The following is a 25,871-nucleotide window of genomic DNA, read 5'->3' on the forward strand; positions in this document are numbered from 1 at the left end:
CAGCACAAACCGTTGTGCAATGTAGAAAACGTTCAAGCGAACTGAACGCACCCCTGGTTTAGGGCCTAGTTGGAACAAAATTCTGCAATAACTGCGGGACTCCAGGGTCAGGGTTGCCTACTGTTAAGTGAATGCTGTGCAAAGTATTGGGCAACAGCTTTCTTCCAGGGCCCATATTCACAAAGCGTCTCAGAATAGGGAGTGATCTACGATAAACTCCCCCTTGTCAATGTAATTGTGAAAGTAAAATGGATCCTAAAATCAGTACTCCTACTCTGAAGTTCTGTGTGAATCGCTAGCCTATCAGCAATGCCACTCTACCTGAAATGCAGCAAAAACATAAGAATTAGCTAAGTCAGTCAATTACTTGGCTAACTACACTGAACAAAAATAATCGCAACATACAACAAATTCAAAGATTTGACTGACTTACAGTTTGAGGAAATAAGTCAATTGAAATACATTTATATCTATGGATTTTACATGACTGGAATACAGATGCATCTGTTGTTCATAAATACATAAAAACACATGGGCCTCAGGATCTCATCACTGTATTTTTGTTCATTCAAATTGACATAGATTAAATGCAGTTGTGTTTGTTGTCTGTAGCTTATGCCTGCCCATACCATAACCCCACAATGGGGCACTCTGTTCACAACGTTGACAGCAGCAAACACCTCACATGGTCTGTGGTTGTGAAGCCGGTTGAACGTCCTGCCAAATTCTCTGAAACAACATTGGAGGTGACTTATGGTAGAGAAATTAACAGTAAATTATCTGGCAACACCTCTGGTGGACATTCCTGCAGTCAGCATACCAATTGCACACTCCCTCAATATTTGAGACATCTGTGGCATTGTGTTGTGTGACAGAATTGCACATTTTAGAGTGGCCTTTTATTGTTCCCAGCACAAGGTGCATCTGCATAATGATCATGTTGTTTAATCAGCTTTTTGATATCCACACATGTCAGGTGGATGGATTATCTTGGCAAAGGAGAAATGCTCACTAACAGGATGTAAACAAATTTGTGCACAAAATTTCAGATAAAAGCGTTTTGTGCTTATGAAACATTTCTGGGATCTTTTATTTCAGCTCTTGAAACATGGGCCAAACACTTTACATGTTGCGTTTATATTTTTGTTCAGTGTAGGTAATGAAACACTCATGTAAAATGTGCACAAGCCTAATATTCCAAATTATATGGTAACAGTCTAGTTGCAGTGAAATGAGGAAGGGCATTTTTCTTGACAAATTTCAATCACCAATAAACAGGCAGGGGAACAAAGTAGTTTGTAAAAATGGTTGAATACTCAGTAACTAGTTACTCTTTAAAATATAGCTACGAATTACATAGCTAGTTCGTTTGTACAGTAGCTAAACTGAACTCTGACGGTTGAGTAAACTAAACGTTAGCTAGCTTTACCCCAGCAGCTGTCTGGCTAGTAATGGCATTTTTATCAGCTTTATCAATCAGATGAATAGCTATAAAATATATTCATACATCTGTCCCCCTTGTAGCAGCTTGCTGACCCAAGTTTGATGCATGCCTCCACATGGAAAAGCATGTAATCTGGAGTTGTGTTTTCAGCAGAGTTTAGCCAAAACAGTAAAAAGTCCTGCATTTAAACTGATGCAAACGGATACAAATAGTGGAATCATGCCAAATTTGGACTACATAATGCTTAACAAGTTTGTAATATTATATTAATTCAACAAAAGACAACAATTAGTTAATTTGACAAAAAGGACAAGTCAGTTAAATTGCACTGTGGATGCATTAGACTTCATAATTGCATTGGGGGGATACTTATATTTCACTGTACAGCCTTACTTATGGATCTTGTGTCCATGATATGGGGTAACAGCCAACTCAGTGACACCCACAGAACACACCTGTGAAGAATTCACACAAATATGAGCATTTTAGCTCTTTTTGCAGGATTTTGACTGGGAAATCACCTCCCCAGTCAGTCGATTGTGAAATGAGCCACATTATCCCACCAGTCAACCTACTATTTGTATTGAACTTTCATATTGCAATGTAGTCTTGGCTAGGGATCTTGAGTCCATGAAATGGGGTATCAGCCAGTGGTGTAGTGCAATTTTCTTTAGGTGAGGGAGTGCACATTATCTAATATCGAAGTGTGTACTGACAGGTATAGCCTATTGAATATCATTGTACATTAAGCCTATGCATAAAATGCATCCTCCAATTGCAATGTCTTCTACCTAGGCCCACACTGTCAAATGTTTTTCTATTTTTTGAATTACTGTTCCGCAGGCAAATTAAGGCAGATGGCATTAAACTATTAGCTTTTCTTGTAGGCCTATTTTGTTGAAATCCAAGCTTAACCTGCCTGGTTGCACGCACTGTTACATTTGGGCTGCATGAGGAAATAAATGTGACTATTCATCTTCAGATAAGAAATGACATGTTTTTGGTGTAATACAGGCCTACTATGCTACAGTAGTCTTAATACTGTTATTTGTTTCTGTTAAATACACTATCATTGTGATCTTGTGTCTCACTGCTTTGCTTTATCTTGGCCAGGTCGAAGTTGTAAACTTGTTCTGAACTAGCCTACCTGGTTAAATAAAGGTGAAGTAATAAAATAAAAAATTCACAGTCGCCTCTGAACAGTTGATGTTGAGATGGCTCTGTTACCTGAACTCTGAAGAATTTATTTGGGCTGCAATTTGAGGCCAGTAACTCTAATGAACTTATCCTCTGCAGCAGAGGTAACTCTGGGTCTCCCTTTCCTGTGCCGGACCTCATGAGAGCCAGTTTCATCATAGCGCTTGATGGTTTTTGTGACTGCACTTGAAGAAATGTTCAAAGTTCTTGAAATGTTCCGGATTGACTGACCTTCATGTCATAAAGTAATGATGGACTGTTGTTTCTCTTTGCTTATTTGAGCTGTTCTTGCCATAATATGGACTTGGTTCTTAACCAAATAGGGCTATCTTCTGTATACCACCCCTAACTTGTCACAACACAACTGATTGTCTCAAACAATTTAAGATGGAAATAAATTCCAGAAATTAACTTTAACAAGGCACACCTGTTAATTGAAATGCATTCGAGGTGACTACTTCATGAAGCTGGTTGAGAGAATGCTAAGTGTGCAAAGCTGTCATCAAGGCAAAGGGTGGTTACATTCTCTCATATAAAATATATTAGGATTTGTTTAATAATTTTTTGGTTACTACATGATTCCATAGTTTTGATGTCTTCACTAGTATTCTACAATGTAGAAAATAGTAAAAAATAAAGCAAAACCCTGGAATGAGCAGGTGTGTCCAAACTTGACTGTTACTGTACCTATAGGCTGCTATAGCCTACATATTCATGCCATCATTTTCCTTGAATTTTTGTTGTAATTAAATAGAATATTTCAGAATGAATTTTACAGAAATATTTTTACCAGCTCAGTGTATTCTGAAATTGAAAAAAAAGTTGAGGGAGCACTACAGCAGCTCAAAATCCCTGGTATCAGCCTACTCAGTGACACCCACAGAGCACAACTGAAGAGTGTACACACATATTAGCATCATAGCTCTAATTGCAGGACTTTGACTGTGTCAATCACTTCACTATTCAGCCTATTGACTGGTGAGCTAATGTGGCTTATTTCACAGTGGTGTCAAAGTCTTGCAATAAGAGCTACGACCTTAATATTTGTGTAAACTCTCTTCTGTGGGTTTCACTGAGTATGCTGATACCTATGGATCTTGGGTCCATGAAATAGGCTAAGGCTGTACATGGCAATATAAAATGTCCAATACACACAATAGACTGACTGGTGAGGTGATTTTCCACAGTCAAAGTCCTGCAATATGAGCTACACCGCTCATATTTGTGTAAACTCCTCACAGTTGTGTTCTGCTGGTGGCGCTGCTAAAACGTTATGACATTATTTTGATAGGGTAGTTTTACACAGCTTGCTGTAGTTTCATTTGTGAACGGTTCTCTAGTGTTGTAAGATCGCTTACCTTGCTTACTCTAACGTTACCTGTTTGAAATGTGCATTCCAAAGAGAGCACATCACATTTCACCCCTCCATCAAAAAGTTCGCCCTGCTTTGAGTCACGTGGTTTAAGAAAATGGCTTCTTGAAACGAATTTTGTCAAATGTGTTGCTAAAAGTTGAAATTATAGCTACCTAAAACTGAATACGAGTGTTAATATTAGACTGAAGGATTTGTAACTTCAATCTCAGAAATCGTTATGCATAAGTAACCGTTCTACTTTATTTTTTTTCATGATTCTCAGGAAGATGGGTGTGCAGCAGATCTCAACTGTCGTAACATAAGATAGCTAGCTACTGTAAGCTAACAGACATCTGTCTCGATTTAAGCACCAAAGTCAACCGAACAACATGCCTCCTCGGAAAAAGCGAGAGAACAGAGGCACGGATGATTGTCCCAGGAAACGACGACGAGCTCAGGAAGAGGGCAATGTCGTCATCTCAGACAGAGACGAGGTAACCAGCTGAACTAACGTTACTGTATTTAGCTAGCTGGTAGCACACTAAATTGCTAGCAAACTATCTTCCCACACTGGACGCAGAACGACCGAGATAGCTATATTTCGGTGTAAATGGACCTTTCATTAAATCTTAGCTAGAATACAAAGACTGTATGGTATAATTGATAACTGTCGTCCTTCAAGCTATTTGTATTTGGATCTCTAAGCTAGGTATCCAGGCTTGAATAATAATATTATACAAACCTGGATACCTAGTTTAGAGAGCCAAATACAAATAGTCTGAAACAGAGATACTGCTTGGCCGACACTTATCAAGCATAGCATGCAGTCTTTATATTCTTCATGTCATTAGCAACTCATCTCTCTTCTAACCCAGGATGAAGACTTCAGACCGACATCATCATCAAGAGGGGAGCGCAAACGGGAGAAGGAGAGTAGAACACGATCAAACGGTATTTTGACCAACATATGTCTCCTTATTTGTAGCTAATTTGACTCATAATTTTCATGTACCACATCAACAGAATGCAACTATTGAAGCACTGCAAGATGGAACTTTAACCTATTGTACTGAAACTGTCCCTTCTCTTCCTAGAGATGACCGAGGAGGAGATGCTGGACCTGGCCATGAGACTGAGTAAACAGGAGGCCAGCAGCGCTGCTCTCCGGCAACGACAGGAGGAAGAGGCCGTGAGGAAGGCCATCGCTGAAAGCCTCTACGTAAGTGTAGATATTACTGACAGAAATCAAATGTCGCCTGGAGATTTACTCGAGCAGTCCTCGCCATTGTTTCAGATCAATCCAACCATTTGTATTGCATTCTATCTATTCCTGTGATACATGAGTGTTGCTGTATCCCTTCAGGCAGACAGCCCTACTCACCCCCACTCAGAATCTTCGCTCGGGTCAGGGAGCCCTACACAACAATGTCAAAATTCTCCTCCAGAGGGAGAGAGCAGCATACAGCCACCCAGGTGTAAACTCTCCTACCCTAACCATGGTGTGGCTGACAGGGAGGGAGCCTGCGGTGGAGGTGTTCATGTAGGGATGGCTCCCTCAGACAGGAGGGGGAAGAAGGAGGGAAGCCCATTACTAGATATGCCTGACCTGTCTCAGACCCAGAAGGTCTATTCCCAGTCCTCCCCCCTCAGCCAAGCTTCCACCTCAGTGCCTCTCCCATCCTCACAGGTCAGTGGTGAACACACACAGACCTACGCCATTATTTATCTGTCATTGCCTGTTCAAACCTGGCTGCTGTTCTGCATTTCTTCAGGGGCTTCAATGGGCCCAGATCTAACTAACTACGCTCATACCTTAAGACTTAACTAATGTATGTGTTAAGTTCTGGTGACAGCAGGGTAGAAGAACCAACAACTTACTTAGATCTGAATGTGTTTTTAACAACAATGTTGGCATCATCTTACACTCATCACAGGCTAAGAATGCATGCCAGATGAGTTCTTACAATGTTTTTATGATAACATCTTCTATGCCATTTTAAGGAAGAGGGGTCTTCTCAGAGGAACCTTTTCCGAGACTGCTCAGCCAAGGCAATTGAATCTCAGGACTACAACAACTCCACAAAGAGTGACTCCCAGTCCCAACTCAGGATCAAGTCCCCTGGTTTCCCTTCCACTACGGCTCCCCAAGCCAACAAACCTGTCCTGTGCCTGGAGAAGCTTAGCCAGGACCTCCTAGTAGACTGTCAGGCCTCTGGGTTCCTACTAAAGGGTCATCCCAGCTTAACACTTCCCACAAAGTCCCAGAAATCTCAATCTTATCAGCCCAAGAGCCCCACATTCTCCAATACCCCTGTGTTTTCCAAAACAGAGAGAGGTGTGGAACCAGGCCAAAGTAGTCCCTCCTTTCCTAAAAGCGCCATGTTCTCTAATTGTGATTCAGGAGAGGAAGAAAAAGAGGCCAGTCCCACCATTCCTAAAAGCCTGGTCTTTTTCAAGACTGATAGAGGAAAGGCAGAGGAACAAAGGAGTCCAACTTCTCCGAAAAGCACCATTTTCTCTAAGACTGAAAGAGGACCAGAAGAGAAAGAGACCTTCTCTGGAAGTCCAGTCTTTCCCAGAACTGATCAGATAAGGGACCAGGGTCCACAGAGCTGTGTTGAAAGTGTCTCTGCAACGGGAGACTATGAGGATGGAGACAGAGATGATGCTGTGAAGAGCAGGGATGCCTCCGAGTGCCTTCCACCATGCCCCAGAACAACCCTGTCCCTGAACAAGAGATTTGTGCCTATAAGGAAGACTGCTGGAGTTTCAGACAAAGTTGTTGACCAAGAGGAACGCGAGGGTGAATCCTCGCAGAGAACTGTAAACAGGATTAGCATGCCTGCAAAGTTGGGTATGTTTTTTTCCCTATTGTTTTAAACACTGTCATACATACAAAGCAATGTTACGATCATACATTGAGTATGAATAAGAACAAGAAATACCTTTATGGCAGGTTCAAATGGCCTTTCTGCCTGCCCTTTTGTCTTTTTATGTTCAGATTCAATGTATGTATTGACATGATTGTTCCCTTTTAGCTGCAGAAGAAGACCTTAATTCAGAGGAACTTACATTGGCTTTGGAGACTCAGCCAATGCAGGAGTTAACCAGTAATATGGCGTTACGCTGGTCAGATGATGACGAAGAGGAAAATGGTCCTGAAAAGGTGAAACCAGGGAACTACAATATTGTCTATCACCAGTACTGTTATATAGCTTTTGGCCTCACCCGAAACCTAGTTTCCACAATACACTGTAAATATCTTTCTCTCTCTCTCTTGCAGTCAGCTCACTCGCCCAGCCCAGTCTTCCCACAGGAGAATGACCTCCCTCAGCCAAGCAACCAAGGTCTCTCCCCAAACACCCACGACCACCGTTCCCCCCAACACAGACATAGCCCCTGCCTCGTCCCCATGAAACGCACTCACAACTTCGAAGGCGCCGCGTGCGAGGAGGGGGAGAGCCAGTCCAAGTGCATCCGGAAGAAGTTCACCTTCAAGGGCATGTATGGAGCCCCCTCTCCCTCTCTTCTCAGACAGGCTGCAGGTAGGAGCCAGGATGAGGCCAAAGGCGGAAGCACCTCTTCCCACCAGCCCCTGGCCTCCTCCAGCCGCCTCTCTCCCCCCACAGACGGCCAGGGTTATGGGGGAGTGGTGCGCTACTATTGGGGTGTGCCTTTCTGTCCACGGGGGCAGAACCCAGACGCCTACACACAGGTGATCCTTCTTGGTCTGATGTAGTTTTCATTCATTTTTCTCTCACACAGACATTTTCTGGATTATGAGTCAATGTAGGTAACTGACTTCTGGGAACACAAAAAGTGAGGGGTATGAATACTGTGTGCTATTGTGTTAGAAAAGTTCCATCCATTATTTTGTAATATTTCATTGATCTGATGTTAGATGTCATGACTTCTAACTGTAAGTGTCTAATAGAAATGACATGATTTTCCTTACAGGTGATCCTGTCCCAGCTGGAGGTGTATGAGAAGAGCCTGAAGGAGGCCCAGAGGGGTCTGCTGAGGAAGGCAGGCTGGGGGGAGCCAGTCCTCCCTGGGCCCCCAGAGAAACCCTTCTCCAGGAGGGGACGCCTCGAGAGACGCAGGGCCCCACGACTCCTGGAAGAAGAGGAGAGAGGGGGAAAACGTCAGGAAGAGCTAGTGGAGGTGGTAGAAGATGATGATGATGATGAAGAGGAGGGAGAGAAGAGGGCGAGACAGCTGTCACGGTGGGGGGTGGAAGGGGGAGGGAAGAGAGGAAGGCAGGAGTGGAAGGACTGCCAGGATCTGTTTGTGTCCTCTCCTGAACAAGAGGAAGTGAGTATTGCTTAATAATTAGAAATGCCTATTATAGGCAGCTTGGAGAAATGCATTTATGTATTTTCGTAGGCTGTATTAATATTATTATTTTTCTTTAGAAGTGTCAATCATATCAAAGGCTCTGATGGTGCTACAGTACTTACTTAAAGTTCCTTGTTACACTATCTAACCACTTGATGGCACTATCAACAATTTACAATCCCAATGTGTTATTATAATACGGGTTTAAGTGCGTCTTTTTGGGATAGACACATTTTATTATGTAGAAAGGTCAATCCACTTGATGTTTTTTCCCCCAGCAAATTTGTCTTTGTTTTGTCTTCCCATAGAAATCTCCCTCCCCTGTATTTCATGCAGATACCAGTCAGCTAATTCTACTTCAACGGTATGGGAGGCGTAAACTGCTAAATCATACAGTATGGACCTAGGTTGTCTTTAATCTCAATGATACAAGTATATTAATTGTGCACTAGAATAATAAAAAACAATGTATAAATAATTCAGAGAGTTGATTTCTCATTTTATCAGGAGACTTGGCCTTAGAAGAAAAGAGGAAAGAGTAGCAGAAAAACAACCACCTGACTTACTGGAGGAGAGGGAGGAAGATGAGAATGAAGAAAAGATGGATGATAAAGAGGGTGGAGAGAAGAGGGAGGAGGAAGAAGTGGATGTCAGAGGCTTACAAGTTCCAGGTATAAGAAATAATGTAATTATTCCATAAACCAGTAGGTATACATGTTTCTATTTAGTTTTGAATAATTCATGTTTGAGCTTCATATGTAGCTGTAATTGTCATGCCGCTACTTCTTGTCGTTTCTGATGACAGAGACCCAACTCAGTGACGACAGCACTCAAGACCTCATGGTCACCAGCCCTGCACAGGTTAGTCACTTCAGCACTACCAAAGACACTCATACATAGAGCATTTTGACTACGGTTCTGAATGATTCTCCTTTTACCCAACACCTAGCAATAATGGGTGTGTGCATAGAATTGTGAGGCTATGGTTTTACATTTTAGCCATTTAGCACCGTGGTTTCCAAACTGTGGTGCTTGCCTTGGCCCCCCCCCCCTCCAAAAAGAGAACTGTCTGGCTTTCAACTTACTCTTGAAAGTTCTAATAGTAGAATCGAATGCACAAGGTACTATTTTGAAATTGGGGAGTGCATCATCAGCTGTTTATAACTTATCAAATGTCCACATTTGACAACTAACCCATGTCAGGAAATGTTTTTTAGCTAGATTGTTACTCTATACATGTTGTTGTGATGTTTAAGTCACTCAAATATGACATGAATATACAATGCTCAAAAAAATAAAGGGAACACTAAAATAACACATCCTAGATCTGAATGAATGAAATATTCTTATTAAATACTTTTTTCTTTACATAGTTGAATGTGCTGACAATTGTTGTGATTTTTTATCAATGGAAATAAAATATATTAACCCATGGAGGTCTGGATTTGGTGTCACACTCAAAATTAAAGTGGAAAACCACACTACAGTCTGATCCAACTTTGATGTAATGTCCTTAAAACAAGTCAAAATGAGGCTCAGTAGTGTGTGTGGCCTCCACGTGCCTGTATGACCTCCCTACAATGCCTGGGCATGCTGCTGATGAGGTGGCGGATGGTCTCCTGAGGGATCTCCTCCCAGACCTTCACTAAAGCATCCGCCAACTCCTGGACAGTCTGTGGTGCAACGTGCCGTTGGTGGATGGAGCGAGACATGATGTCCCAGATGTGCTCAATTGGATTCAGGTCTGGGGAAAGGGCGGGCCAGTCCATAGCATCAATGCCTTCCTCTTGCAGGAACTGCTGACACACTCCAGCCACATGAGGTCTAGCATTGTCATGCATTAGGAGGAACCCAGGGCCAACCGCACCAGCATATGGTCTCGCAAGGGGTCTGAGGATCTCATCTCGGTACCTAATGGCAGTTAGGCTACTTCTGGCGAGCACATGGAGGGCTGTGCGGCCCCCCCAAAGAAATGCCACCCCACACTGACCCACCGCCAAACCGGTCATGCTGGAGGATGTTGCAGGCAGCAGAACGTTCTCCACGGCGTCTCCAGACTCTGTCATGTCTGTCACATGTGCTCAGTGTGAATCTGCTTTCATCTGTGAAGAGCACAGGGCGCCAGTGGCAAATTTGCCAATCTTGGTGTTCTCTGGCAAATGCCAAACGTCCTGCACGGTGTTGGGCTGTAAGCACAACCCCCACCTGTGGACGTCGGGCCCGCATACCACCCTCATGGAGTCTGTTTCTGACCGTTTAAGCATGCACATGCACATTTGTGGCCTGCTGGAGGTCATTTGCAGGGCTCTGGCAGTGCTCCTCCTTGCACAAAGGCGGAGGTAGCGGTCCTGCTGCTGGGTTGTTGCCCTCCTACGGCCTCCTCCACGTCTCCTGATGTACTGGCCTGTCTCCTGGTAGCGCCTCCATGCTCTGGACACTACGCTGACAGACACAGCAAACCTTCTTGCCACAGCTCGCATTGATGTGCCATCCTGGATGAGCTGCACTACCTGAGCCACTTGTGTGTGTTGTAGACTCCGTTTCATGCTACCACTAGAGTGAAGTGAAAGCACCGCCAGCATTCAAAAGTGACCAAAACATCAGCCAGGAAGCATAGGAACTGAGAAGTGGTCTGTGGTCACCACCTGCAGAACCACTCCTTTATTGGGGGTGTCTTGCTAATTGCCTATAATTTCCACCTGTTGTCTATTCCATTTGCACAACAGCATGTGAAATGTATTGTCAATCAGTGTTGCTGCCTAAGTGGGCAGTTTGATTTCACAGAAGTGTGATTGACTTGGAGTTACATTGTGTTGTTTAAGTGTTCCCTTTATTTTTTTGAGCAGTGTACATTAGATGATGTATAAAAATGTATAGAATTGCAGGAAATAAGCTTTAAACTTATAAAATGTCCTCTCCGCCAACAAAAAGGGTATGAACCGTTTATGTCATGAACAGCGCTTGGACCCATGGAAATATGGTGCGTGGGAGGTTCCCCAATGCAGGAAGGGGGGCCTGAGTGACAAAGTTTGGGAACCCCTGATTTAGCAGACGTTCTTATCCAGAGCGACTTACAATTAGTGCAGTCATCTTAAGATAGTTAGGTGAGACAACCACATATCACAGTTGTAGGAAATACATTTTCCCTCAAAGAAGTTATCAGCAAAGTCAGTGCTAGCAGGAAAAGACAAGTGCAGGGTTTTTTTGTGGGGGGCATTGTGGGATTTGTCAGAAGTTTTCGGAAGAAGATTGTTGATGTCTATGATTGATTTGGCAACCTGTAGCCCCAGCCAGAGAGCCAGTCCCTGCCTCAGATCCAGACCTTTCTTTCATCACCCCGTCCTCTGGAACAGTGTGAAGAGGGGATGTTGGTGGTTGGAGAGGAGGAGGGGCGGAGGAGTAGCCCTGTGGGGATCCCTGCTGTAGGAGAGGATGTTCAGATGGAGGAGGATATCCCAGAGCCTGCCTTCCCTCGGAGCCCCAACATGGACTGTCCCATGTGCATGCGTCTCTTCCCCCTGACGGAGATTGAGATGCACGCTGCCTACTGTGACGGTACCACCGGTATCATGGAGGAGGAAATGGAGAGCCACTCTCAGGGTGATACGATTTTCCTTTTGTAGGACAATACATCTGATTCTGAGTAGGCACAGCAGACCAGCATGATGTAAATGATTAACTTGTCGATGTCGCCAAATTTTACAGTACCCACAAATAGTATTTTATAGTACTTCAGGACTGATGTACATACAGTAAAACAGTCATGTTGATATGTAGTTTCAGTCAAGGCTCGTAGGAAGAGGACCAGAAGGGGTGAGAACATTGGAGAGGAGCAGCCCAGCTCTTCTGGCTCTGGCAAGTAAGTAGGTATGACAGCATTTAACTTGGTCTAGCAGCATGTCTTACTCTGGTTACTTAGGGATTTTGTTGTGTGTCTCATCCTAAGGTGTTGAAAGTAAATTTCCCTTACTCCCCCTTCCTATAATGCCTATACATGTTAACAAATATGAATTAATGGAAGACAAGCAACTGATGTTCATACCTTTTCTATGTGTGTTGTCTCCACGGCAGGGTGGTACAGGGAGAGAAGTGCTTCCTGTGTCAGCAACTATTTCCTCTCAAGTACCAGTTCTCCAAGGCTGCACCCAGAGACGGACAGGTACTCCTGGTTGGCAGTACTAACACACTAGTACTTGTTTTTTTTCTTCAAAGAAGGGTCTACTTGCAGTGACTGATATGTGGTTGTTTTTCTTACTAAACTTGGTTGAATGCACTGACTTCAAGTTACTCTGGATAAGAGTGACTGCTAAATGACTGTACCTCTTCTGGTCTTCTGTCTGTGTGATGATCTTGCAGAGTGGAGACTTGCTGAGTGCTCTGGACCAGACAGAGCATATATATTCAGGTACGTGCTGTACTCTCACTTTCTGTCATTGGCTTGTTTTACACTTTCCTAAAGCCTCTTTCCACCATGTTTGAATATATTATTATTATTATTATTATATTATTATTATTATTATTATATTATAAAAAGAGAGCCAATGTTTTCACTCTTTGGTCTCTTTCTAGGGACTGCTGAGGCCAAACCATGTGTTACTACCGTCAATAACCAACAAAGGTAAGCAAAACAACCGGAAATAGTGATGGATTTTTTTGGGGAAACTCCATTTGACTGTTACTGTAGTACCCACCCCCGGTGACATAGGATAGGGAATGGAGTCTGATAAGCGGACCCTATTTTGTCTGTCAAGGTTATACCCTGATAGTTAGTTCTCTGAAGCATCATAGCAAGTCTATTACATGCTTCTAAGACTTCATAGTTGTCCATAGTGGACTAAGGCTGTTAGTATACCCCTATTTAAGTAGTTATTAATTTGCCATTTTCTGCTGGTTTAATAGTTCATAAAAATATTTTTTGGGGGGTCAATATGAGATGGTAGTAAGCAGACTGCGGTGTTTGGTGCTGGTCTACACTTGATTTGGGATTCCACAGCACTTCAGTAACTATATGTCATCAATCTACCTCTCAAGCCCACCTGCACTTGTCCAATAAGAAATGCAAATTTTCACTATCTGTTGCATAATGTTTTCCTACGGTCTACCTCAATGAACATGACCCTGCTCTGTATAACTGTGTTACTTTTATTCCAGTGGCCTGATTGATGATCTGGACACAGCAGAATCTGGGGGAAGAGGAGACTTCAGCGCCCCAGGTTTCAGAGTGAGCACCTCGCCCATCCAATCCTTCACCCTGTCTCAGAAGCCACAGACTGCCTTATCGACTTCTAACGCCAATGCTCTTCCTCTACCTCCTCTTCCTCCTCCAGGCCCAGCCAAAAAAGAGATTAAAGCAATAGTTTTTAAAAAAATGTAAATTACTGTCAACCACTTTTTTTATACCCCTGTAGATCTTTCATTTGTAGTGTTTGTTACACTGAATTGAATGACAAAAATGTGTGTTATTAATATTGTATTAAATTATACTGATTTCTTTTATCTACTTTTATTGGAGACATGTTTGTTAGATTGTTACTATGTTGATGTAGATGTCATGAGGTATACGTGTAGTTCTAAACTGTTTCTTGGCAGTAAAACATACAGAAAGCAATGTAAGAGTCAATTCACTTTTGCAGACGAACCAAAAGAATGCCTGCATACCAAACAGTCACAGCGAACCAAACCGTCCTCATTGTACAATATTGGGTTGTATTTTGGAAGGGGGAGAACTATCAGGTTACAGCAGCCTTCATCAGTGCCACTGGCTGTATGATTGTAATAGAAATACAGTGGTACCAGTGTAAACAATGATTGCAAGAGGACTGATGAAGTGAATTTAGGTACATTCTGTCGAGTTAATTTTGTTTTATAGTATGTCAAGTATATGGTAGGGCTATTTACACCTGATGTTGCATGAAGTATTTCCTTCCAAAGTATACTGAAAACGTGTACTTTCTTCTGCCAACACTACAAGCATATCAAGTTAAGTGATTCAATCCATGGAATGTGCTATAGAAGTACAGTTAACACTGCTATTAGCATCTAAGCTCTTTGCCATATGTGTACCATTCCAGTGATTCTATATCCTCCCAGATGAGCAGCAAGAGGGCCAAACTTAGCCAGGATTCCTCAGACCCTGTCAGCATATGCATATCCGCAGATACCTTCCACATGGTACACCCACTGTGTGTGACCTTATTGCTGCGTTTCATCCTTCCTCTGCAGGGGAAAGTGTCTCCCAGCCTTTCCGTCTCTGAGTAGGACGAGGACCTAGGAGAGGTGTCATCTCACCTGCAGAAAGACCTGAATAAATTACTGGGCAAAGACTTCAAACGTCTCCTCCTAAGATGCTTCCCACCTTTGTGAGGACCACACCTAATGGAACAGGTATGTTAAAAAAGACATGGTCTCCATGTGGTCCAGTGAAAACGAATATTATGTGGACTGAGTTTTGTATACTCAAGGAAAGTGGAAACTACTCTGTTTGTCTTCAACAGAGACTGGTGACTTCCTGGCACTAACCTACGTGTCCTCTATTTGAAGTTAGGAGTGGAGGATCAGCAGCATGAAAGATGTTGACACCATCCATGAGGAGGTTGATACGTCTGGAAAGGTGAGTGTTAACTCAGTGTTAAAACACTTTCTTAGTGTGTGTATGTGACCCACCGAAAGAGTGTAAAACTAACACTTTTCAAAGTGTTGACAAACTAACACCTTAAAGAGTGTTGGTTCCGTAACACCGTGGTGTTGCAAATTCTGACTTAAAATAACACTTAGTAGTTTTACAGTCATTCCTGGAATGTTGTTTTAGCATTGTATGGTGCAGAGCATTATTTGCATATTTCCCTGCATGCATTGCAAGTTAATGTTAGTGATACCCACCCATGACTGTGTTTTGTTAGTAACAGAGACATGGTTTTGCAGTCAACGCTAATTGACTGCCTGAGTGGATGGTTTTTAATTAAAAGTTAACTATTTATGTAGATATAGTATACATTTGTAAGGCCTAGTTTCCCCCAATATTGTGGTCTGGTGATCCTGGCTCATGGGCCATATAAAATCTGCAAGTCACAATATGCTGGCTTGTGAAGTGATTTGTAATTCCTATTGGAATCCAGCTAGAGGGAGGATATTCAACTATTTTTATCAACCACAACCAGCATTCAGAATGACTGCTATGGTGAAGTACTAGCTAAAGAAGAATACCTAAACCATCTAAACTGGAACAACCATCTCAGTAATGGATTCAGTAGTCTAACCACTTACAGATTGATTTTGTTTATTTTTTATATATTTTTTGATTAGTTTAGATTTGCTATGTATGTTTGTGTAGAAATATTCGAAAAATCAATCTGCAACAAAGCATGCTGGCAAACAGAAAGCAAACAGAAATGAACTTGACTCAGTTGAGTAACAACACCACGCAGTGTTGATTCACACTTGATTTATCCCACTGTTGTTAACTCCACTAGAATAACACTCACAACACTTACCTCCACACTAATATTTTAACACCTGCAAATTTGAACTATGAGAAAAGTACTTAGGAAAAGTACTGAAGTTAGTGTGAAAGCGGAGAGTGTCGCAGAAGAAGAAACAGAGAATCCATCCACGTTCCTCGCAAAACCATGAGCAGCCATGAGCTCAGATGCAGAGGCTGTGCCAGTGGGTTAATTGAAAACTGCCTTGTTCAGGGGCAGAACAACAGATTTTTACCTTGTCAGCTCGGGAATTCGATCTTACAACCTTTCGGTTCCTAGTCCAACGCTCTAACCACTAGGCTACCTGCCGCCCCCAGGTTTATTTATTGGAAAATCAAATAAATAAATGTGATGCTGGATGACAACATAATGTTTGTTTCCAACATTCTGGTTGTTTTCCTAAAGAAGTTAAATCTGCTTTGCTTTTTGTTTAGTTTCCACGATACTATACTATCCCAACCCTAGAAGGAACCAGTGACAGTAAAAAAACCCATCAGGGATGAATGTTGAAACTTGTTGAAGGTATTTCAACAGGGTGGGACGTTGAGGGCATGCCACTACTCTGCCATGCAGGCATCAAACAAAGATTTGTTTTTCTATAATATTTTTTTATGGCTGACTGTGTTCAACCCAAACAATACCAGTTCCTTTCCTGTGGAACTTTGTTGCCTGTTTTCTGACGTGTTGGTCAGTTTACACTCCCTAATAAAGTCGTCAATTAGTCCATGTTTCAAGTCAAGGACATTAAAAAAATTATAGCAATCTAACCTTTATTTATCCAGGTTTCATTGAGATAAAATATATTTAGCAAGGGAGACCTAATTGAACCTGGATGAATGATATATGACCTGGATGAATTAAGATGTAAATATAGTGTTAGGTATAGGGCTGGGTGCCTCCTGAAAAGATATCAGTGTTGTCATGAGCAGATCTGCTTTACAACATTGATTTAAGATTACAGTATCATATTTGAAGAGAACAGAAAATTAGGATCTAGGGATTCACCCAGTCAAGTTAACTTAAAATGATACATGACTTTCACTGGAGATGGAATATTTCTGACGGAGAATTACATATGCATGGGCATCGTCACCTTGTGGAGAAATACTTGTTTTAGTCTATTCTGACTGTTGTGTTACTCTGAATAACATGTCATAATCCCACTGGTCATCTTTGACTATGCCATTATCTGTAATAGTGTTATAGATGGTATACAGGTGTTATACCAGATGACATGGACAATGGTAACCTTGTCCTGAAATAGAAATAACAAACCTTCTCATTTGGTAGAGTGTCTGCAGCCTTTCCGTCGCTCTGTGAAGAAGCTGCGGGACGTGTCGTCTCGCCTCAGGAAGGACCTGATCATAAGGCGGGTCAAACACACAAACCGCCGAGCGGCAGTCAAGATGCTGCCCACTTTTGTGAGGTCTACACCTGATGGTACAGGTGTGTACTGTACTGTATTCCTTAAGGCCCAATGCAACCGGTTTTATATCAATATCAAATATTGTCTGCGTAACAATTAAGTACCTTACTGTAATAGAATTCCATTAAAATGGGCAAAAATAGCTATTTAGCAAAACTATTTCTCAAGCAATAATTTTGCTAGGACTTTCTGGGAGTGGTCTGAGTGGAAAGGGGAAAACTGAAAACTAGCTGTTATTGGCAGAGAGGTTTGGAACTGTCTTTATCATTGGTCTATTAACCAATTTACTCCGTGCTTAATTTGTAAATTGGGAGGTACCCAAAACAAAAAGCGAGCCTGGGAGGGGTGACCTGGGGAGGATCTGAGGTACAGGAACGCATCAAGGGAAAAAAAATCTATCTTTATAACAAAGTATTGCATGCATTAACATCGCTTTTGCATACTGGCATAGAGCAATAGAGGCCTTATATAATTGTATGAAATGTGTTTAGAAATCATTTTTGACAAATTATCGAAATGACAGCCTACTTTGACACTGAGAATCTGAGATCAATAAAAATGGCCCTGTCTTGAATACATCAATAGCCTAGGTGTGTGGAGACTAGGGTTGCCAAGGGTGGGGAAATTTTTTCCATAGGAAGTTAAGCCCGGGAATGTTGGGAGTTTTGCTTAAATGCATCAATAAAGTTAGCTTATAACAGTGAACCTTTTTTGTGGGATACACAAAGCCAATTCTCGGTCTTGAGGCATAGTTTAACCAAAATATCTCAAATTCAATGGAATTGAAACCCTCTGCATGCACAGTGCATTCTTCCATCACATGTACATCTGATTCTCAAGATATTGCACACGAATGGGATGCTATTGAGCCCATAGTACTAAACTGTCTGAGCCTAGGACTAAATACTTTTTTGGAAGTTTTGATTACAGTACTAGGTGGGGTGAATATATTTTTTGTTAACTAGTAAATAGTAGCCTGCAGCAAAATGTGTTTAAATAATTTCTAACTTGTTAACCATTTCTGCCTGTTAGTGTTTGCTACCATGTGGGTTTTAGCTTGCTTGAGCTTGCTAACTGTGAAGTGTTAATTTACCTGTTTCCATACATGTTTCATTTTAAAACATTTATCTTAAAAAGAAGATGTTTAATCTAACTGCTTAACTATCTATCTGTACATGGAATTGTATTTGTTTAGTTTTTTTACTAATTTTTTCCTAATCTTTACAGGAAAATGCCACAGGCACTATGATGTGTGGAGGCATTTCACTGCAGCTAATGTAGAAGGAAAAGCTGTGTACATTTGCAAATACTGTGCCAAATCATATGTGAAGAATGCAACAAAGATGCACAATCATCTGGCTAAGTGCATAAAGTTCCCTCAGCGCTCACAACAAGCTACCTCTGACAAAAGTCCCTCTACATCTATTCGAGGTGAAAATGATGAACCAGCCACCTTATCGATAGCAACAGCTCACGGTCCTTACAGTGTAGGAACGTAGTCAGAGAAATACTGATAAATGTCTTGCTCGAGCTGGTTCAACGCTGATGTTCACAGGCAATGTGTATTGGAAGAGATTGCTGAATGTTCTTCGCCCAGCACACACTCCTCCAACCAGACACGCTTTATCTACAGTAATTTCCGGACTATAAGACGCAACTTTTTTCCCACGCTTTGACGCGGCTAATTTATGGATTTTTCCCGCTTTCACAAGATTCATGCCGCCAAAAAACTGAGCACCGTCACATAATGTGATGTAAATCGAGCGCGCTCAAACTTCCCATCATTCTGATTACGGTAATCCTTTTGTCACCCTCATCATGGCAAAGACACAGAGAAATGCATATGATGCAGCTTTCAAGTTGAAGGCGATCGATCTGGCTGTTGGAAAAGGAAATAGAGCTGCTGACAGCGTGGAGCATTGTCAAAAAATCCACCATCATCAACGGGTTTGGAAAGGCTGGACTGCTGCGTGTTGAAGAGGGCAGCTGGACTGCTGCGTGTTGAAGAGGGCAGCTGGACTGCTGCGTGTTGAAGAGGGCAGCTGGACTGCTGCGTGTTGAAGAGGGCAGCTGGACTGCTGCGTGTTGAAGAGGGCAGCTGGACTGCTGCGTGTTGAAGAGGGCAGCGATCCAACATCGGATGAAGCAATTCTGAGGCTATTCAACTCCGACACCGAAGGAGATGACTTCAGTGGTTTCAGTGCACAGGAGGAGGAAGATGGTGACCAATGACTTTCTTGGTAGGCTACTGTTTACTGCTATTTTTTTTACATTTTTGTTACAAGCCGTGTTTTGTTTAAAAGCCTATTTATTTTTGTTACAAGCCGTGTTTCGTTTAAAGGCTGTGTAAAGTTAATTTGTTTAAATGTACCGGTAGGCACCTGCGGCTTATAGACATGTGCGGCTTATTTATGTACAAAATACATATTTTTTTTATTTATTCAGTGGGTGCAGTTTATATTCAGGTGCACTTAATAGTCCAGAAATTACGCTACTAATTTGCAGGATGCAGCGTTCAAGTGAAGGTCAAGTAAATCATAGAGGAAGCAGACTGTATTACAATCATCTCTGATGGGTGGTCGAATGTTCGCGGGCAAGGAATAACTAACTACATCATCTCCACCCCGCAACCAGTATTCTACAAGAGCACAGACACAAGGGACAACAGACACACCGGTCTCTACATTGCAGATGAGCTGAAGGCAGTCATCAATAACCTTGGACCACAGAAGGTATTTGCACTGGTGACAGACAATGCTGCGAACATTAAGGCTGCTTGCTCACATCACACCCATTGGCTGTGCTGCTCATGCATTGAATCTGCTTCTCAAGGACATCACGGAACTGAAAACAATGGATACACTCTACAAGAGAGCCAAGGAAATGGTTAGGTATGTGAAGGGTCATCAAGTTATAGCAGCAATCTACCTCACCAAGCAAAGTGAAAAGAATAAGAGCACCACATTTTAAGCTGCCCAGCAACACCCGTTGGGGTGGTGTTGTCATGTTTGACAGTCTCCTGGAGGGGAAGGAGTCTCTCCAAGAAATGACTATATCACAGACTGCCGATATGGACAGCCCCATCAAGAGGATCCTCCTGGATGATGTATTTTGGGAGAGTGGTAAGCAGCCTGAAACTCCTGAAACCTATAGCAGTAGCCATTGTACAGATTGAGGGAGACAATGCCATCCTGTCTGATGTTCAGACTCTGCTTGCAGATGTAAGATAAGAAATCCTTACTGCCCTGCCAACTTCACTGTTGCTCCAAGCAGAGGAAACTGCAGTTCTGAAATGCATCAAAAAGCGTGAAGACTTCTGTCTGAAGCCCATGTTAGACCCCAAGTATGCTGGCAAGAGCATCCTGTCTGGTGCAGAGATCAACGAGGCCTATGGTGTCATCACTACCGTGTCTCGCCACCTTGGCCTGGATGCTAAGCTTCTTAGCAGTCTGGCGATGTACACTTCCAAGCAAGGGCTGTGGGATGGAGATGCAATATGGCAGTCTTGCCAACATATCTCATCAGCCATCTGGTGGAAAGGACTTTGTGGATCTGAGGCTCTTTCCCCTGTTGCCTCCATCATCCTCCAAATCCCACCAACATCAGCCACCTCAGAGCGCAACTGGTCCTTGTCTGGGAACCCGCACACCAAAGCACGCAACAGGCTGACCAATACAAGAGTTTAAAAATTGGTGGCCATCCTGGCAAATATGAGACTTTCTGAGCCTGACAATGAGCCATCCTCAACAAGGTTGAGCTGTGCATCACCCAATGAAGTGCAGCTCACTCACTGGCGATGGCCCTTGTGTCAAAAGCCTTTCTCTCGTTTTAGTTTGTAAAGCAATGCTGTTTGCTCAGTAGGCCTATTTGGAAGTTAATAACATACTGTATTTGGTAGCCTATAGGCAGATTAGTCTTCTTTTTTCCGCAGGAGCCATTTGCTTTCCTGTCTGTGGTTTCCCGCGATTGTATTTGAAATATTGCGAAAGGTCTGTTGGCTGCATGCTGTTTGTTCACTGACAGATTTGCTGAGTGTTCCAAACTATAGGCTATGCCTTGTGATTGGGCTACACACAATCCACAGTTAGCTATTTTTTTTATAAGCTATTGATCAAATCAAATGTATTTATGTAGCACTTCGTACATCAGCTTATATCTCAAAGTGCTGTACAGAAACCCAGCCTAAAACCCCAAAGAGCAAGCAATGCAGGTGTTGAAGCACGTTGGCTAGGAAAAACTCCCTAGAAAGGCGTCCGGTGATCCTCTGTGGCTAAATTATAGGCCTACACCTGGTGTAGTCTTCTGAATGATTTCATTTCTTTCTGAACAGACAGCAGTCATTCTATATCTTTGGCAAATGTATGTCAATTTATCAGGGGTGCTGCGGCACCTCCATCACCCTTCACGTGGACAGGAAGATCTGCGCCATACCCCAGGGTATTATGCTGGGGCCGCGAGAGCAGGTGTGTGTGGTACTGAGTTCACAAGAGTAGTCTTTCATTGTATGTTTGGGATGTACATGTTTTTACAGCTCATCCCACCCCTCCCATGGGGTGGTTATTTTTTAATCCCAGGTAGAAACGGTGCCTGTAAATCCCTGTGTTGTTACAATGTCTTACTTTGTAAGCATGGACTTTCAATGGTTCATTTTAAGTCAAACTACAAATATGGGACATTGACTGGAAAACCGCCTGTCAGCCACAAAGTCCTTTTTAAACTACTCATGTGACTGATCAGGGAAACACAAGTCAGATAATTGAACATAGACATACTCAAGGTAATACATCTTGGTGACTCATGAGGGCTGTGACTTTGCCAGGTTTTGATGGCTGAAAGCCATGCTCAGTTTCTAGAGAAAACGCATACGATTCCCCAGCCTGCATAGGTATGAATCCCCTTTCAGACCAGTCTCTTGGATTTTCGCACACCGGTGTAAAATGTTGACTCATTGTGGTGTCTTTCCCTGTCCAGTGGTTTTACCACATTGCGGCCTGCCTGGCTGAGTTCCTGGAGCTGAAGGATCAGACGCTACCTCTGGGCTGTACCTTCTCCTTCGAGCAGAAAGACATCGACAAGGTTCGTCAGTCAGCCAACACACACAAACACATGCGCAGGCACACACACATGAATCCACAAAGGATCCATTCATGCAGCCAGGACTGATATTAGTAGAAAATACCAAGCCCAGGTGACTTCTCAACATTGGACTAATTCAGAGTCATGCCATTTGAACATTTAATTGTCTTTACACTTGTTTGGACAGTCTATTTGACAACTTTGTCAGAAAAAGTCAAGGGCTAATAGTAAGTGATGGTCAAATCTCACTCATTGTCTGACCTCGACTTCCAGAGTATCCTGATCCGTTGGACCAAAGGCTTTCTTTAACTGTTCAGGAGTGGACGTGGTCAGGCTACTGAGAGAAGCCATCCACAGCAGAGAGGTGAGTCTGTAGACCTCTTTTATCATCCAACTACCACCATTTTCTAATAAACAATTATTTTGATGGGATATGCATTTGGAATGTTATTACTACATTAGTAGAGCCTATAAAACAAGTTGTTATACCAGTATATTTCTTTCTGTCTTTCTCCCCCCCTTGAACTATGACATTGGTTCAGTTGCAATGGTGAATGACACTGTGGGTACCATGATGAGTTGTGGATACAGGGACCAGAGCTGTGAGATTCACATGATCATTGGTAGGTAGTACCTATCTGTACTGCAGCCACACTACTGCAAATATAGCATTTGAGGAAAGAACACAAAGGCATAAGATGCCCCATTTAGCCTAGCAAGTGAAGGAGAGGGTGACTGTAGTAACCATATATAAGTCATATTATCATGTTATTACAAATTGCTTGCCACAATGTTAGGGATGTCAAGGATAACCATGGCAATGCAATGGCTCCCTCTGCTGGAGATGATAGCAAAGGGGTTTTGTTTGTGTTTTTGTGTGTGCATGCAATATGTTGCATTCATTTCTGTGTCTGATTCTCTGCCTCCCCGGGGACGGGGACAAACGCATGTTACGTGGATTAGATAAATAACGTGAAGAGAGTGGGCGGGGAGGATGTATGTATTTGCAGGTAGCCTGGCAGGGAGGAGCATTGGGTCAGTAACTGAAAGGTGACCGACAAGGGTTGGGGCGTGTTGTTGAGGATGGGTCATCCAAACTGAGTTTGACCTGATGGTGGATCAAGTTTTACTCAACCCAGGCGTGAATGCGTATGTGTTTCTACACCAAATGAATGAGCAGTCAAAAGTACATAGCTGAAGTACATAAAAATACATAACTTCTATGTTTGACTCTCTTGACTTTCATTTGCCGAATACAGGCCAAACCTCATTCACCCTGGTGAATTTATCTGTGTACTTAACTCTGTTGTTTTGTGACTTTGTCCAGGACAGCTTTGAGACCAGATTCATCTCTGGAGGTAGAGGAGTAAGTGACTGACACACCATGCTCTTATGTGTCATCTCTAGTTACACAGATCCTAAATATAGCAGTTATTTTTTTTAAATCAATGTGCTACATAATACAGAAGCTACTACTGAGTAAGATTGAGAGAAATGAGCGCAACTGTCTTTACAACTATATATTATAAAATTGACTAGAAATGGAAGGGCTGGGAATTGCCAGTTACATCATGATACGATATTATCACAATACTTAGGTGCCGATATGATGTATTGCAATTCGATACTGGGATTTTTTGGCAATTTAACGTTCTAAACATTGCTCACCATATGTCTGCTGCAAAGGGACATGAGAAAATGAGTTTTGATCAGTCATAGAAATATTGTTAGTGCTGAAAACAAATGAGCTCCTTTATTAAAAAGAAGGTTGAAGAACTAGTTATGAAGGAAAAATACTGGAATTTTGGTGCAGGTACAGACAACTAGCGCAAAAACTATATTGTGATAATGTCGATACGATATATCGTAAAAATATGTTCACCTCAGATAGAAATGGTCCACAGGGTTATTTCAGTTTAAGTGGAAAGTTACAGATAAATCCTGCTTTTTATATTCTTGTCACTTGATTGAATGGAGAATATCCTCTTGTGCTGCCATAATAACAATGTGGATTTCCTGCCTTTGTTTCCTCAGCGTATTCACAAGTCACTGAATCTCAGTAATATGTCGGTCTAACCACTATCCCAAAGTTAATTTACACCCCTCCCTCAACCTTATCCCTGCCTTTCCACTCTGTTTGTCTAAATGCAGGAATTTCACATGATGGAATAGTTATTTTCCAATTGTATCTCTCATTCACCCCTTTGCACTGTCAGGAGGACCAATGTCAGTATCAGGTGTGCAGGTAGTCAAATCAAAGTATGGCTATCTCCCTGTCTCTCTCAACAGTGTTATCCCCCTGTTTCTCTTCCCTTCAGCATCAGTAAGCAGCTCCAGGAGACCGTAAGAATCCTGGTCCCTAAGTGTGACATCACTTTCTTCGTCTCGGAGGATGGCAGTGGAAAAGGGCACTGCCATGGTAATGGTGGTGGCACAGAAGCTGGCCATATCGCCCCGACTGTTAGAGGACAGCAGAGGAGGATGAGGAAGATGGAAATGAATATGTTAGGTCAGAGGAGGCATACTGGAAAGACTACTTGAAATGCAGCACCGTAAAAATGTCCCCCTCAAATGCTTTTGTTGTACGGTACATGCTAAACAGCTCACTCACTTTCTCCTACTGTATGGAAATGAATTAATTCATTGAGGTTAACTTTTTTACAGTAGGCTATTTTTTTGTTGTACATGGTTAACTTTCAGTGAGGAAATTCCCTTTTTTCTTAAACTTCTGTGTGAAATATGTATTATGTATAACAAATGTTACATTATTTTATACTAGAATGAAAACTTGTAATGGGCAAACTCTCACTGTATTGCTAGTATATTTAGAGACCAGATATTTGATACTTGGACATCACTGCAGCTATATTTGAATGGCAGCTTGGTAATACAATTAGTCTTGAAGTAAAAATCTATGAATTTCATGGTCAAGCCAAGTTCCACAGAATGGAAAGAGACATGCTCACGCCCCCTGTTGGAGAAACTGTACAAAGGAACATCAGGTCATTAAATCAATGTTTTCCGCAAAGTTATACAACTTTAGAATATTCAGTCACTCTTAAACAACAGACACCTTTCTGAACACGTGTTATGTTAATCAAAACTTACTGCAAATAAAGATGGCTAGCATTTGATATTGATACAATGTTGCACTGTACATTTCCCTGCACCCCCAGTAGGCTAGTAGTTCTGTTGCACTTCTTCAGCCATAACACTTATCACGTGCTTGTCTTTGCTCACCTTTTCTCCCAGTGTGGTATAGTGTAAAATACAAGTCACGATAACTTAAAATGATCACCAGGCGTTTGTCTCCATGTAGGTACGTACCATGGTTATACACGAGGAGCCGGATTGACCAGTTCAAAGATTGATATTAGGCTACACTGTTAGAAAATGTCAACACCATCGTGAAAAATAAAATAAGGACTATTATAAGCATGAACAACAATGATTTCAGAATGGAAAAATGTCCTCCCATTAAAAATATCCACTTTCATATTAACAATAACTTAGGCTACTCTCGCAAACAGTTTTGGCCACACCTAGATCCTGTCCTAT

The 25,871-nt window shown here is 42.3% G+C and overlaps 1 protein-coding gene and 1 long non-coding RNA gene across 19 annotated transcripts; one reads left to right on the forward strand and one right to left on the reverse strand.

The window, feature by feature from the left end:
- Positions 1–3,918: 3,918 nt before the first annotated feature.
- Positions 3,919–25,447, forward strand: LOC118390047 (BRCA1-A complex subunit RAP80-like). Of its 18 annotated transcripts, none has more exons than XM_052456969.1 (25): positions 3,921–4,489; positions 4,871–4,946; positions 5,090–5,214; positions 5,359–5,682; positions 5,997–6,849; positions 7,034–7,161; positions 7,279–7,710; positions 7,953–8,309; positions 8,642–8,697; positions 8,841–9,004; positions 9,139–9,194; positions 11,618–11,933; positions 12,111–12,192; positions 12,405–12,492; positions 12,690–12,738; positions 12,903–12,951; positions 13,485–13,703; positions 14,556–14,717; positions 14,828–14,943; positions 17,102–17,257; positions 18,465–21,700; positions 22,209–22,313; positions 22,587–22,677; positions 22,856–22,936; positions 24,632–25,447. In XM_052456969.1, the coding sequence occupies exons 1-18, from the start codon at positions 4,385–4,387 to the stop codon at positions 14,602–14,604; spliced, it is 3,528 nt and encodes a 1,175-aa protein (XP_052312929.1). In that variant the 5' UTR covers positions 3,921–4,384; the 3' UTR covers positions 14,605–14,717; positions 14,828–14,943; positions 17,102–17,257; positions 18,465–21,700; positions 22,209–22,313; positions 22,587–22,677; positions 22,856–22,936; positions 24,632–25,447. The 18 variants fall into 18 exon arrangements, with proteins under 18 accessions (XP_052312934.1, XP_052312937.1, XP_052312929.1 ...); XM_052456966.1 differs by having other exon boundaries at positions 18,465–19,477; positions 21,568–22,313; XM_052456967.1 differs by having other exon boundaries at positions 18,465–19,477.
- On the reverse strand, positions 24,036–25,869 carry LOC118390051 (uncharacterized). The gene is made up of 2 exons (XR_004826899.2): positions 25,641–25,869; positions 24,036–24,771 (listed from the first exon to the last, which is right to left on the reverse strand). It is a non-coding gene; the product is annotated as an uncharacterized LOC118390051 (long non-coding RNA).
- Positions 25,870–25,871: the final 2 nt, after the last annotated feature.

The sequence above is a fragment of the Oncorhynchus keta genome, chromosome 11 (genome assembly GCF_023373465.1).
Source record: "Oncorhynchus keta strain PuntledgeMale-10-30-2019 chromosome 11, Oket_V2, whole genome shotgun sequence".
Taxonomy (NCBI): Eukaryota; Metazoa; Chordata; class Actinopteri; order Salmoniformes; family Salmonidae; genus Oncorhynchus; species Oncorhynchus keta.